Raw genomic sequence first — 14684 nt, forward strand, 5'->3', positions numbered from 1 at the left:
GAGGGACATCAATATTAGTAGAGAAATGGTGCTGGGAAAATTGATGGGATTGAAGGCAGATAAATCTCCAAGGCCTGATAATTTACATCCCAGAGTACTTAAGGAAGTGGCTCTACAAATAATGGATGCATTGGTGGTCATCTTCCAGGATTCTATAGACTCTGGAACAGACACTGCAGATTGGAGGATAGCTAATGTCACTCCAATACTCAAAAAGGGAGGTAGAGAGAAAACAGGGAATTATACACCAGTAAGCCTAACATCATTAGTGGGGAAAATTCTCAAATCCATTATCAAGGACTTTATAGCAGAGCATTTAAAAAGCAGTGGCAGGATCAGACAGAGTCGGTATAGATTTATTAAGGGGAAATCATGCTTGCCAAATCTGTTGGAATTCTATGAAGATGTAACTCACAGTCTGAGGATTTGGGTAGACCGTTTAGGATGGCGATGAGGAGAAATTTCTTCACCCAAAGAGTGGTGAGTCTGTGGAATTCATTACCACAGGAAGTAGTTGATGCCAAAACATTCAATGTATTCAACGGGCAGCTAAATATAGCACTTGGGGCAAATGGGATCAAAGCTTATGGGAAGAAAGCAGGATTAGGCTATCAGATTGGACAATCATGATCGTGGTGAATGGCAGCGCAGGCTCGAAGGACCAAATGGCGTCCTACTTCTATCTTCGATGTATGTTTCTACGTTAAATACATTCAACGACATTGGTGGTACAATGGCAATGTGGTTAGCACTGCTGCATCACAGTGCCAGGGACCCGGGTTCAATTCCACCCTCAGGTGACTGTGTGGAGTTTGCATATTCTCCCTGTGTCTGTGTGGGTTTCCTCCGGGTGCTCCAGTTTCCTCCCACAGTCCAAAGATGTGCAGGCTAGGTGAATTGGTCATGCTAAATTGCCCATAGTGTTCAGGGATTTGTACATTAGGTGGGTTATAGGGGAATGGGTTTGGGTGGGTGCTCTGAGGGTTGGTGTGAACTTGTTAGGCCAAAGGGCCTGTTTCCACACTTTAGGGATTCTATGGATCCACAGCCTTTTATAGCAAAGATTTCTAAAGCTTCACCACCCTCTGGCTGAAGAAAATAACTGTAAAGCTTTATAAGTCATGAAGAGGTTTATCTTCACGGGAGTTTTTTTTTAAAAGTTGGACAGTTGCTTTTGACATTCAATTTTATTTCAGGCCAGTCTTAAGACTCGAAAGGTTAACTTTTCTGCTGACAAATACAAAATATAAGTTCGACATCAAATTCCCAGATTTGCGAATAAGTTTTTAAGCTGGATAGTTATTAATATAGCAGTATCTGCAAAGATAATTTCCCCTCGCTACAAGATGTCTCAAATTTGTCTCGTTCCCTCTGTAAACGAAAAGTTTTATGGCGCATAAGCAAAATTCAGAGAGAAAGATCGCTTGCTGAAATAAATAGCCCCATCAAACTCCAGAATCACACTTACTAGTCTAACGCTTCTGGCAAACATCACAACTCCGGCCACTGCCAGGCCCGTACTAACATGCTGCAAAAAAAAACGGAGTGGTGATCAATTTCCTCATGTTTACAAAATATACAGAGGGGCAAGAACCTGTCAACACTCCCATGTTCACAATCCTTCATGCACAAATTCCCTTTAAAGCCGATATCAGCCTACTGGCTGGCATAGGCCATTTTTATAGTAGCTGTTCGAGAAGCGCGCTTGTTGCTGATGGCGACGTGACTTTCGCCATCTGAGTGCAAATACCGGCATGTTCCCCCATACCCGAACCACATTAAGATGCTCGTCTGCAATCTCCACCAGGCGGCTGAGGTAATTGCCTAGCACATTCCGGTCTCGGTCAGGCATTGTCCCCTCGCTCGCTCGCTCTGACATCACACTCCAGGTGACGACACCAAATGATTCCGAAGTAACCGAAACAGCACGCGACCGAATTATTGGTGCGTCACTCAAAACATTCCCCCTCTTTTCGGGCGCTCGTCCGCAGCTAGTACCAGAGCTCTTATTGCAGACCTATGAACCAATCCATTGTTTATATCGTCGACTTCTTGCGGGGGGCGGGGGGTACTCTGAAAGAAAACAGACAACGAAGTAAGTGTTGGACTGTGCTGAAATGGTAATTTTGTATGTCGTGTATATTGTTAGCTGCCGTATAGAATATTACCAAGACGCACTAGTAAGCAGCTGCAGGAGAAACATGGTAGTTACTGTTTTGTAAAACAGTTTCATGGTTATATATTGAAAACAAAAAATACTGGAGGTCACAGAGGGTTAGGCAGCGTTCCTCAGAATTGAGGAAGGGTCACTCGACCCGAACTGTTTAACTCTCATTCTCTCCACAGATGCTGCCACACTTGCCGAGCTTTTCCAGCAATTTCTATTTGTGACCCTTCAGACCCTTTTTCTGAACAAGTGTCAAATGACTAGAAACCTTTACTTGCTGTCTACAGATACTGCTAGACCCGCTGCATTTCTCTAACAATGTAATTTTTTGTTTCGAATTGTTTTAAAGCGGAGGTCGACCCCGCCCCCCCCAATCATTAGTAAAACCGAAATACCCAGCCAGGCTCGCCTCACCCTATAATCTTTTAAAAGGTGTGAAAAGTGGCTGGTGGGTTTTTCATTCCAAACGGGCATGACTTTGAATTGATATAGTCCATTTGGGGTTACAAAAGCAGAAACTTCCCTATAGAATCCCTACTGTGTGGAAAACGGGCCCTTCGGCCCAACAAGTCTACACTGACCCACACAGATCCATCCCCCTATAACCCACTTAATCTACATATCCCTGAACACTACGGGCAATTTAGCATAGCCAATCCACCTAGCCAGCACATCTTTCACTCTCTCTGACAAAGGTACTTGCTAGTAACCGAAAAGTAAGTCCAACTTTGTTATGTAATGACTTGTCCTACTTTTTCCTCACAATCCTCCAGTCTTGGAATTGGGTATGAGTCAGATTTTTTCACATCATTGATCTTCAATCATGTATGCAAAATCGTTGAGAACCTTCAGGTTTGGGAACCAACACGATTGGCGAACTTCACTTGCTTTGACTCGGCTTGATGATATCTTCTTGGGGCATCGCTTCCACTTCTCCTGAACCTGCCTGGCTTTGAGAGGATTAAGCCTGTAGGGGTGTTGTTTTATCGGAACAGCATTCCCTATATCAATCTCATGTATATGGTATTAGTCCCCCGCCTTCTATTTCTACTTATTTCCTCACAGCATTGTAATAAGTCTTTCAATTCAGTTCTCCATTTCTGGGACAGATAGCTCATTACTGTATCCCATTCTTTAAGAACTTTCTCATTACTCAATTTATTCTGAGGCACATCAAAATCCACATCATCTGGATTTGATTCCTCACTGAGTGGCAGTAACTAATACCTGTTTCTCTGGTTCCCTTTCCCTGGCATAGAAAAGTTTTAACGCGTGAACGTGACATACCTGAATTTTTCTTCCTATCTGGCATCTTTACCAGATAATTCACTTAACTTAACTTCTTCTCAATCTGATAGGGACCACGAAACCTTGCTTTGAAGGGATCTCCTACCACAGGTAACAGCCCCAATGCTTTATCCCCACAGGCAAACGTAAAAAATTTAGATTTCTATCTGCTTCTTGCTTCATTATGTGCTGTGCCACCTTCAAATGTTGTTTAGCTAATTCACCCGTTCTGTTTAATCTATTTCTCACCTCAGATAATCCAATTGTGAGATCTCTGACTTTGTTCCAAACAACTTTTCCTTAATTAATTTTGAAGGCCCTCTTACTTTGTGTCTGAATATCACTTCAAATGGAGTAAACTTAGTTGATTCATTTGGAGCATCTCTTAAAAGCAAATAATATAAATGGGATACCTTTATGCCAATCATTTGAGTAATCCTGGCAATATGCCCTCAACATTGTTTTTATGCGAGTTTTTCAATGCTCCCTGGGATTCAGGATGGTACTCACTGGATTTAGTGTTTGATGCCTAAACTATCCATGACCTCCTTAGATAATTCGGCAGTAAAATTGGACCCTTAGTCTGACTGAATCTCCCTGGGTAGTCCATAATGGGTAAAGAAGGCAAGCAACTCTTCCACAACCACTTTTGCCTTAACATTCTGTAATGGAATAGCCTCCAGACGTCTGGTAGACTCGACCATTATAATTGGCAAATACTGGTTCCCATTTTTGGTTTTAGGCGGGGAACCTACCCAATCAGTCAAAACCGGCATGAAAAGTTTTTCCAATGTGGGAATTGGCATTAAAGGTGCTTGTTTTGCTACTGCCTGTGGTTTTCCTATCATCTGACATGTATGACAGGTATGGCAAAATTGAAGCACATCTTTATGCAATCCAGGCCAATAGAAATGCTTCTGGATCTTAGCCTGAGTCTTTGTCATTCCTAGATGACTTCCTACAGGTAATTTGTATGCTAATCGCAATACTTCCTGTCTGTATTCTACTGGCAACACAATTTGGTGAACTTCCTCCCATTTCTCCTCTGCACTAATCTTTCAAGGTCTCCATTTCTACCTTAAATGGACAAAATGTGTATTTTCAAAGATAGGTTGAAGAATAGCACAGCTATTTGAAAGAATTGTAGGGCAGGAATAGAGATTTGTGTAGTCAAACCAATGGTGAAATTGTTAAAGTTTTGAAATTGTTTTCAAAATCTGAAAAATTATCGTTAACAAACATACATGTCTAGAAACACTTTACTGTCAGCAACAGTTACCTCGTTTTAAAAGTACTTCTAATGTAGGAACACAGCAGCCAATTTGCACACAGCAAGCTTCCACAACAGCAGTGTAATTAGTGCCAGATAATTATTTTGTGATATGATTGAGGATTCAGTTTTAGCCAAGATACAGGAAAACTCTTCTGTTCTTCAAAATGGTTTAATGGGAAATTGGACCCACGTTCAGTGTTCCATCCAAAACATGGCACCTCCAAATTTGTCCTGCCACATCCAGTTGTGAATGGTGGTGGATAATTAACTAATTCACTAGAGGAACAGGCTATACAAATATCCCCATCCTCAATAATCAAAGAGCCCAGCACATCAGCGCAAAAGATAAGACTGAAGCATTTGCAGCAATCTTCAGCCAGAATCATCAAGTGAATGATTAATCTCAGCCTCCTCCAGTGGTCCACAGCATTACGGATACCAGTCTTCAGCCAATTCGATTCACTCCAATGTGAAGTCAAGAAACAGTTGGAGACACTAGATACTGCAAAGCTATGGCCCTGACAACAGTACTGAAAACTTGTGCTTGAGAACTTCCCACTCCCCTAGCCAAGCTCTTCCAGTACTTACAACACTAGTATCTACCTGACAATGTGGAAAATTGCCCAAGTATGAGCTTACTTAAAAAGCAGGATAAAACCAACCCAGCCAATTACTGCCCCAGAGTACTCTCAATCATCAGTAACGTGATGGAAAGTATCATCAATATTGCTAACAAGCAGCACCTGCTCACTGGTAACCTCTCAGTTACAGCCAGTTTGGGTTCTGCCAGGGCCACTCCAGCTCCTGACCTCATTGCAGCCTTGGTTTTAAAAAAAGGACAAAACAGTTGAATTCCAGAGTTTAAGTGAAAGTGACAACTCTTGACATTGAGACTGCATTTGACCGGGTTCAGCATTAAGGAGCCCTCGCAATACAGGAATTAATGTATATCACGGGCAAACTCTCTGCAGGCTGGAGTCATACCTGGTTATTGGAGGTCAGTCACTGCAGTTTCAGAACATCTCTGCAGGAGTTCGTCAGGATAGTGTCCTAGGCTCAACCATCTTCAGCTGCTTTCATCAACGACCTTCCCTCCACCATAAGGTCAGAAGTGGGGATGTTCACCATTGATTGTACAATGGCTGCAATTGGTGCTGACCAATCAGATGCTGAAGGAGTCCATGTTCAAATGCAACAGCATCTGGCCAATATCTAGGCATGGGGTGACAAGTGGCAAGTAACGTTTGTACCACACAAATCACCAGTAAGAGACAATCTGACTACCATCTCTTGATATTTCATGGTGTTACCATCACTGAATCCCCCACTAACAATATCCTTGGTGTTACCATTAATCAGACACCCAACTGGATTTGCCACATAAACACACTGGCTACAATAGCAGGTCAGAGGCTCGGAATACTGCGTTGAGTAACTCATCTCCTGACCTTCCAAAGCCTGTCCATCATCCAGAAGGCACAAAACAGGTGTGTGATAGTATACTGTCCACTTGCCTCTAAGTGCAGCTCCAACACACTGAAGAAGCTTGATGTTATCTGGGTCAAAGCAGCCTGCTTGATTGGCACCGCATTCACAAACATCCACTCTCTCCATCACCCATACTCAGTTGCAGTAGTTTGTACTATCTACAAGATGCATTGCAGAAGTTCACCAAAGATTCTCATAGCACCTTTCACTTTCATCTAGAAGGACAAGGGTAGCAGACACACGGGAATACCACCATCTTCAAGCTCCCCTCCTAGCCCCTCACCATCCTGACTTGTCGCTGGGTCAAAATCATGGAATTCCCTCCTTGGGAGCATTGTGGGTCAATCCACAGCAGGTGAACTGCAGAGGTTCAAGAAGGTAGCTCACCATCGTCTTCTCAAGGGCAACTAGGTATGGGCAATAAATGCTGGCTGGCCAGTGACACCCACAACCCACAAATCAATTTTGAAAACTTCCAGATTTCCTCAGTACATCGCTAGATTGCCTACCTCAATTTTTGTAATCAAATCCTTGAGTGGACCCCAATCTTCTGACTCAGAGCCAAGCACTATCAACTGAGGAACTGTTGAATGCTGTAATTAATAGTGCAGGAACCAGTAAATGACTGTGAATGAAAGCAGGCACCAATGATAATGAAATAGTGGAAATGGGCACAAGACTTATACAATTAATAGTAGGGCCTTGGATGGTTTTGTAGGAACAGAGCCACCTAGGGGTTCAAGTAAGTAATTCTTTGAAGTTTGTGTCACGTAGACAGGATGGTTAAAAAGTTGTTTAGCAAGCTTGCCTGAATTGCTAAGTCCTTTCGAGTATAGGAGTTGGGAAGTCATGTTGAGGATGTTCGGGAAATTGGTGAGGCCTCTTCTGGAGTACTCTGTCTAGTTCTGGTCGCCTTGTTAGAAGATATTATTAAACTAGAGAAGGTTCAGAACAGATTTACCAGGATGTTGCCGGATATGGAAGGTTTGAGTTATAAAGAAAGGCCGGATAGGCTGGAACTTCTTCCACTGGAGCATAGAAGGCCTAGAGGTGACCTTATAGAAGTTTTTAAAATCATGAGGGGTATTGATAGGGTTAATGGTAGGTGTCTTTTCCCTAGAATGGTGGATTCCAAGACTAGGGGGCATATTTTTAAGGTGACAGGAAAGAGATTTTAAAAAAGACACCAGGGGCAAATTTTTTTTACACAGGGTGGTTCGCGTGTGGAATGAAGTTCGTGAGGAAGTGGCGGATGCAGGCACAGTTACAATGTTTAAAAGACAGTTAGATAAGTATGTGAATAGGAAAAGTTTGGAAGGATATGGCAGGCACGTGGGATTAGTTTAGTTTGGGATTATGTTTGACATGGTCTGGCTGGTCCGAAGGGTCTGTTCTGTGCTGTGTGACTAACTGACTGAGAAATTCAGGTGAGTTACAATTAATGAATTATATAATAGGCAGTGAATTAATAGAACAGCAAACACGCTAATGAATAAATTAATATAGCAGCAGGCATCAGTAAATTAATAAGTCAATTCCACAGCAATAATTAGTAAACTTTCATTTTAATCAGTCTCATAGCTCCATTGAGTAAGTGAATAAAGCACAGCAAACCAATATCTTAATGTAGAAGCAGCCTTGAGTAAATAGAAGAAATGGAACAATAGCAACTGCGGACTGATGAGACATATAGGCATGTACACTCTGGCCTCCATATACGTGTAGAGTGTTGAGGCGTCTGATCAATTGTCATGAGTCATGACCAATTGTAAATTTGTACATGCACACAAAAGCCTGACGCCTTTCAATATTCTTCCTACTGCTCATGAACAAAGATCTAATTTAAACCAAAAAAAATCTTTCCAGTAACTGCATTAAAACAGAGGGTTAGAAATATGGAGATATTACTCAAAGAGGTAGTGGGAAAAGAGATAAGTTTGAGGCTGGTATAGTTGAGAAGAGGAGCAAGTCAAATAGTATAGGGAGGCAAGAGCAAGGCAGAGAACAAGATAAGACTGATAAATTAAAATGCATTTAGTTCAACGCAAGAAGCCTGACAGATGAGGCAGATGAACTCAGGGCATGGTTGGAAGTGTGGGACTGGGATATTGTAGCTATTATAGAAACATGGCTCATGGAGGCAGGACTGGCGGCTTAATGTTTCAGTGTATAGATGCTACAGGAAGGATAGAAAGGAGGGCAAGAGAAGAGGGGGAGTGGCATTGTTGGTTAGGGATAATATTACAGCTGTACTTAAGATACTTTTGGGAGTAAGTCCAGTGACGTTATTTGGATGGAGCTGAGAAATAAGAAAGGGATGACCTTATTGGGATTGTATGATAGGCCCCCACTAGTAAGTGGGAAATTGAGAATTTGTAAGGAGTTTTCAGATATCTGTAAGAATGATAGATTTGTAATGGTGGGGGATTTTAACTTTCTAAACACTGATTGGGACTGCCATAGTTAAGGTCTTGGATAAAGAGAAATTTGTTAAGTTGTGTACAAGGAATTTTTCTTATTCAGTATGCGGATATACCTACTACAGAAGGAGTAAAACTTGACCTTTTCTTGGGAAATAAGGCAGGGCAAGTGATCGAGATGTCAGTAGGGGTGCACTTTGGGGCCAGCGATCATAATTCTAATAGTTCTACTATAGTTATGGAAAAGTATAATCTAAAAGTTAAAGTTCTAAATTGGAGTAAGGCCAATTTTGATGGTATCAGGCAAGGACGTTCAAAAGTTGACTGGGGGAGGCTATATGCAGGTAAAGGGTCAGATGGAAAGTGAGAGGCCTTTAAAAATGAAGAGTCCAGAGACACTTTTCCTGTTAGTGTGAAGGGTAAGGCTGGTAGGTAGAGGGAATGCTGGGTGACTAGACAAATTGAGGCTGTGGTCAAATAAAGAAGCATATGGCAAGTCTAGACTGCTGGGATCAAGTGAATCCCTCAAGGAGTATAAGGACAGTAAGAGAATACTTGAGGGAAATCAGGAGGGCAAAAACTGGACATGATATAGCTTTGGCAAATAGAGTTAAGGAGAATCTGAAGAAATTCTACAAATATATTAAGGGCAAAAGAGTAACTAGGGAGAGAATAGGGCCCCTTAAAGATCAACAAGGCCATCTATATGTGGAACCACAGGAGATGGGCGAGATACTAAACGAGTATTTTGTGTCGATATTTGCTGTGGAGAAGGATATGGAAGCTAGAGAACTTGGCGGAATAAATAGTGATATCTTGAAAAGTGTCCATATTACAGAGGAAGTGTTGGACATCTTTAAATGCATAAAGGTGGATAAATCCCTAGGACCTGATCAGGTGTATCCCAGATACGTTGGAGGGGATTGTGAAGTGCAGAATTTACATGTATTTCGAAAGGCAAGGACTGATTAGGTATATTCAACATGGCTTGGTTTGTGGAAAATCGTGTCTAACTAACTTGATTGAGGTTTTTGAAGAAGTGACAAAGAAGTTTGACGAAGGCAGAAGAGTGGATGTCTTCTATATGGACTTCAACAAGGCATTCGATAAGGTTCTGCATTGTAGACTGGTCAGCAAGGCTAGAGCACATGTGGATTGGCTATTTGGATACAAAATTGGCTTGAAGGTAGGAGACAGAGGGTGGTGGTTGTGTAGAGTTGTTTTTCAAACTGGAGGCCTATGACCAGCAGTGTGTTGCAAGGGTCGATTCTGGGTCCACTGCTTTTTGTCATTTATATAAATGACTTGGATGTGAATAGAGGAGGAATGGTTAGTAAGTTTGCAGATGACACCAAAATTGGCAGTTTAGAGAACATCAGGATCTTGATCAGATGGGCCGATGAATGGAAGATGGAGTTTAATTTAGATAAATGTGAGTTGTTGCATTTTGGTAAGGCAAATCAGGCCAGGACTCTCAACACTTAATGGTACAGTCCACCCTGGGGAGTGTTGCCAAACAAAGAGACCTTGGGGTGCAGGTTCAAGTTCATTGAAAGTGGAATCGCAGTAGACAGGGTAGTAACAAAGGTATTTGGTATGCTTGCCTTTATTGGTTAGTGCACTGAGTATAGGAGTTGGGATGGCATAGTGGCTGTACAGAACATTGGTTAGGCCACTTTTGGAATAGTGCATTGAATTCTGGTCTCCCTGCTAATAGGAAAGACATTGTTAAACTTGAAAGGGTGCAGAAAAGATTTACAAGGGGTTCGAGGGTTTGAGCTATAGGGAGAGGCTGAATAGGCTAGAGCTATTTTCCCTACAGCGTCAGAGCTGTGACCTTAGAATTTTTAATATCATGAGGGACATGGAAAGAGTGAATAGCCATGGTTTTTTTCCCCCAGGGTTGGGGTGTCTAAAACTAGAGGGCATAGGTTTAAGGTGAGAGGGGAAAGATTTAAAAGGGATCTAAGGGGCAATATTTTCACACAGAAGGTGGTGCTTGTGTGGAATGAGCTGCCAGAGGAAGCGGAGAAGACTGGTACGATCACAACATTTAAAAGGCAACTAGATGGGTACATGAATAGGAAGGGTTTAGAGGGTTATGGTCCGACTGCTGACAAATGGGAATAGATAAATCTAGGATATCTGGTTGACAAGGAAAGTTGGACCGCAGGGTCTGTTTCCGTGCTGTACAACTCAATGACTCTAAGTAGAGGATTGCAATAAGACAATAACAAGCAATGGCTGGAGCTGGGGAGAAATTTGAATTGTGCTCAGAGCAAAATATTTTGCATTTAACAGAAGTCCTAATGCATTATTGGCATGGGGATTGTTCTACAGTTTGGCAAACTACAGTGGGGGTCCTGTACTTGCCATTATCGCGGTGGAATTGTGGAGTTTCACAGCAAGGTGACAGTAAGTTCTTTTCATTTAACATCATTGAGGAGGAGACAGGAACCTGCAGGTGGCTGAATAAAAGGTATATGGCTTTTGCCTCCTTAGTGTTTTCCAAGTACCTAGCAGTATTGATGGGGAGAAAGTGTAGCTAAAAAAACACTGGTTTCAGCAGTTTGCGCATTCCAATTAATGTCTAAACGTTACATTTAACTTATAATTACTTCCTAAATGTCAGTCAATCTTGGTCATATTCATTCTAAACAAATTCTGTTAACACGGAATGCCCCATCTGAAAAAACAAAAATTTCACATGATAAAGCTTTTAAAAATTGTATTTTCAAAACATATGGGCAAGCTGCCAAAAGAAAAGAAAACATCATAATTCAAAAGATTTAAAAGAAGCATTAGTACTTGAGGTAACTAGTTAAATTGACTTTGCTCATACTTCAGTTAGCTCTGAGCACAGTTTGAACAATACAAGACCTTGGAGAGAAGCTGAACCCTTCATGCAACAATGTTTTAACAAAGACCAAGCAATCACTGAACTCTGACTTTGGATGTGACAAATTTCAGCAACATAAATAGAGAGGATTTTTAAGCATTTTAAATTACTTTAAAAAAAGAAAGTACATGTTAGCTAACAGTTACAGATTAGTATCATTAACCACAAACTCCCATTAAATTGCTAAATCGTGCCACAGAAAATTGCTACAGGTTAGTCAGTTTTAAAAATCCTATAGGAAAAGCTTGCGGAGGAGTTTAAGTGGGAAAATACAGCTTATGCAAGAAATGAGAACTAGGTACTGAATGTACATTGGCATCAATTAGGATACAGCACAAATAACATGAACAGTAAATTAGATAATTCATTTGAATGGTTCTTAAATTTTGTCTTTATGATTTAGGATTGAACAGGTCTAAATAAACTGAAAAATCAAAAGTGTAAAAAAGAATATAAATTGTGCAAAATAATCATTAAGTACAGAAAGGAATTTGCCAAATAAATAAAGTTCACAAACAACTTTAACCAAACCATTTTCAAAAATAATTATATACAGCCTCATCAAGTCAGAATGCCACCAATGAATTTGTCAATAAAAAGTTTTACCATCGTTACACAGACAAATGTAGCAGCTAATTAGCACACAGCAATATCCAATAAACAACTAATAAAGGTGAACAAACATCTGTTGTTGGTAGTGTTGGTTAATGGAAGAAAGTTGGTCATAACACTGGAAAACACATCTCTTCTTCAGATCATGCCACAGTATTTTTCACAGCCACCTGAACAGGGAGATGGGGTCTTGGTTGATCAACTTATTTCAAAAGCTGACATCTCCACTGCTGCAATAAAATATCACGCTAGGTTATGTACTCAAGTCATACAATACAAAGTTTTAAGAATTTGAATTACATTAAAGGGACAGATTTGCTTATTTTATCATCCTCTTGTGCTGATTGTAAATTTGCACCTTGCTGAATCAAGTACAATTATGATTCTATAGTCTAATTTGATACAACTTTGTCACAATATATTGTGTGGAATAAATATGAATGTATTTTAGGAACCCAATGCAAAGTTTGTTTGTTGAAATACATTGACATTACCATAACTCACTAAATTAACTTTAAGTGGAAAGAGAATTTAAAAATGGTGGGATTATATCCAGTGACGTTCAGAAGAATGAGGCAATCCTTATTGAAACATTCAAGATTCTGAAGGGACTAGATGTTAAGCAAATGTTTCAGCCTACGATAGAGGCTAGATGATACATTAAAAATAACTGGTTTTCCACTTAAAACAGAAATGAGAAATCTTTTGTAGGTCATAAATCTATGGAATTCTCTTCCCCACAGACTGGAGGTGACAAGGTCATTGAAATTTTTAAAAGCAGAGTTAGATTGATTCTTAACTAATAAAGGACTTAAGAGTGGAAGAGATAATTTTATCAAATGGCGCAGCAGGCAAAAGTGGCTAAATGGCCTTTTCCTGCTCCTAATATATATGTGCGTATGTTTATACATCTGCACTTCACCCTACTGTCAACTCAGGCCCAGATTTCAGACCAAGGCTTTATTTGCACAGTAATGCAATGTGCAAAGAGCACTAGATAATTTTGCTGTTAAGCACAGTGTAATTGTTTTATCCTTTGAAATGCAGCTCCACTCAGCACTTGGAAGTTTGACTCTTGATACAACAGAAATGTGTATTGATTGATTATTACATATTACGAAAATGAAACACTGGGGATTATTTTCACCTTTACAGTTCAGGGAGTAAACTGGCAGAGCACATTGCCTGCTTGTTAAAGAATACATCCAGTTTCCATAGCAGACATACTGTTGTTTCTTAACCACCCAAACAATGAAATTAAAAGTTACAACAAGGTCCGTCATGGTAGGCTGATTCAGAAGATTAAGATGAATGGGATCCACTGTGACTTGACTACTTGGATTCAGATTTGGCTTGCCCATAGAAGGCAGAAGGTTGGGTGGAAAGGTATTTTTCTGGCTGGAGGTCCGTGACTGGTGGTATTCCGTAGGGATCTGTACTGGGACCTCTGCTGTTTGTGATATATGTAAATGACTTGGATGAAAATAGAGATGGGTGGGTTAGTAAGTTTGCAGACGATACAAAGATTATTGGAGTTATGGATACTGTAGGCGGTTGTCAAAGGACACAGTGAAATATAGATCAGTTGTAGTCATGGGCAGAAAAATGGCAGATGGAGTTTAATCTGGTTAAGTGTGAGATGCTGCACTTTGGGAGATCAAATGTTAAGGAAAGTATACAGTTAATGACAGAACCCTGAACAGCATTGATGTACAGAGGAATCTGGGGTTCAAGTCCATAGCTCCCTGAAAGTAGTCATGCAAGTAGATTGGGTCGTAAAGGCATAAGGTATGCTTGTCTTTATTGGTCAGGGAATTTAGTACAACAGTCAGGATGTCATGTTGCAGCTTTAAAAGACTTTGGTAAAGGCCACACAGAGTATTACATTCAACTCTGGTTGCCACATTACAGGAAGGATATGGAGGCTTTGGAGAGGTTGCAGAAGAGGTTTACCAGGATGCTGCCTGGATTAGAGGGTACAAGCTGTAAGGAGAGGCTAGAAAAACTCAGGTTGTTTTCTCTGGAGTGGCTGAGGCTGAAGGGAGACTTGATAGAAGTCTATAAAATTATGCGATGCATAGATACAGTTGACGGTTAGAATAATTTTCCCCCAAGAGTTGAAACGCCTAAGGTGAGAGGGGGAAGTTCAAAAGAGATGAGGAGCAATTTTTTTTTAAAAGCAGAGTGCATGAGCCTGAAACGCGCTGCCAGGGGTGGTGGTGAAGGCAAGATGCGATAGGGGCATTTAAGTGACTTTTAGATAAGCACATGAACATGCAAGGAATGGAAGGATATGGATCAAGGGCAGGCAGAAGGGATGAGTTTAATTTGGTATTATGTTCAACACAACATCATGGGTCAAAGTGCCTTTTCCTGTGCTGTACTACTGCTGTTTCTGCTTTCCACCAGCAAGCACATAGGTACAGAATGTGAGAGATAGTAGGAACTGCAGATGCTGGAGAATCCGAGACAACAAGGTGCAGGGCTGGATGAACACAGCAGGCCAAGCAGCATCATAGGAGCAGAAAGGCTGACGTT

At 40.9% G+C, this 14684-nt stretch overlaps 2 protein-coding genes across 8 annotated transcripts in view; one reads left to right on the forward strand and one right to left on the reverse strand.

The window, feature by feature from the left end:
* c18h3orf33 (c18h3orf33 homolog (H. sapiens)) overlaps positions 1-6741 on the reverse strand; it is a 28534-nt gene extending 21793 nt beyond the window's left edge. Inside the window, exons 1-3 of one of the 3 annotated variants that reach the window (XR_007263451.1) lie at positions 6725-6741; positions 1751-2073; positions 1469-1528 (exon numbers count right to left, since the gene is read on the reverse strand). Coding sequence is in view for 2 of the 3 variants with exons in the window: in XM_048604100.1 (XP_048460057.1) it covers positions 1469-1528; positions 1751-1879 (189 nt within the window). In the remaining variant the exon portion in view is untranslated. Of the gene's footprint in view, positions 1-1468; positions 1529-1750; positions 2074-6724 lie in introns of those variants that run through there. The other 2 variants (XM_048604100.1, XM_048604101.1) reach the window with 2 other exon arrangements.
* The window catches only part of gmps (guanine monophosphate synthase), a 94851-nt gene continuing 82125 nt past the window's right edge, over positions 1959-14684 (forward strand). For 3 of the 5 annotated variants that reach the window (XM_048604091.1, XM_048604092.1, XM_048604093.1), the window contains exons 1-2: positions 1963-2095; positions 3526-3565. In XM_048604091.1, coding sequence (XP_048460048.1) covers positions 2020-2095; positions 3526-3565 — 116 coding nt within the window. In that variant the 5' untranslated portion in view covers positions 1963-2019. Of the gene's footprint in view, positions 2096-3525; positions 3566-14684 lie in introns of all 5 variants that reach the window. The other 2 variants (XM_048604097.1, XM_048604095.1) reach the window with 2 other exon arrangements.

The sequence above is a fragment of the Rhincodon typus genome, chromosome 13 (genome assembly GCF_021869965.1).
Source record: "Rhincodon typus isolate 14 chromosome 13, sRhiTyp1.1, whole genome shotgun sequence".
In the NCBI taxonomy this organism is placed as follows: Eukaryota; Metazoa; Chordata; class Chondrichthyes; order Orectolobiformes; family Rhincodontidae; genus Rhincodon; species Rhincodon typus.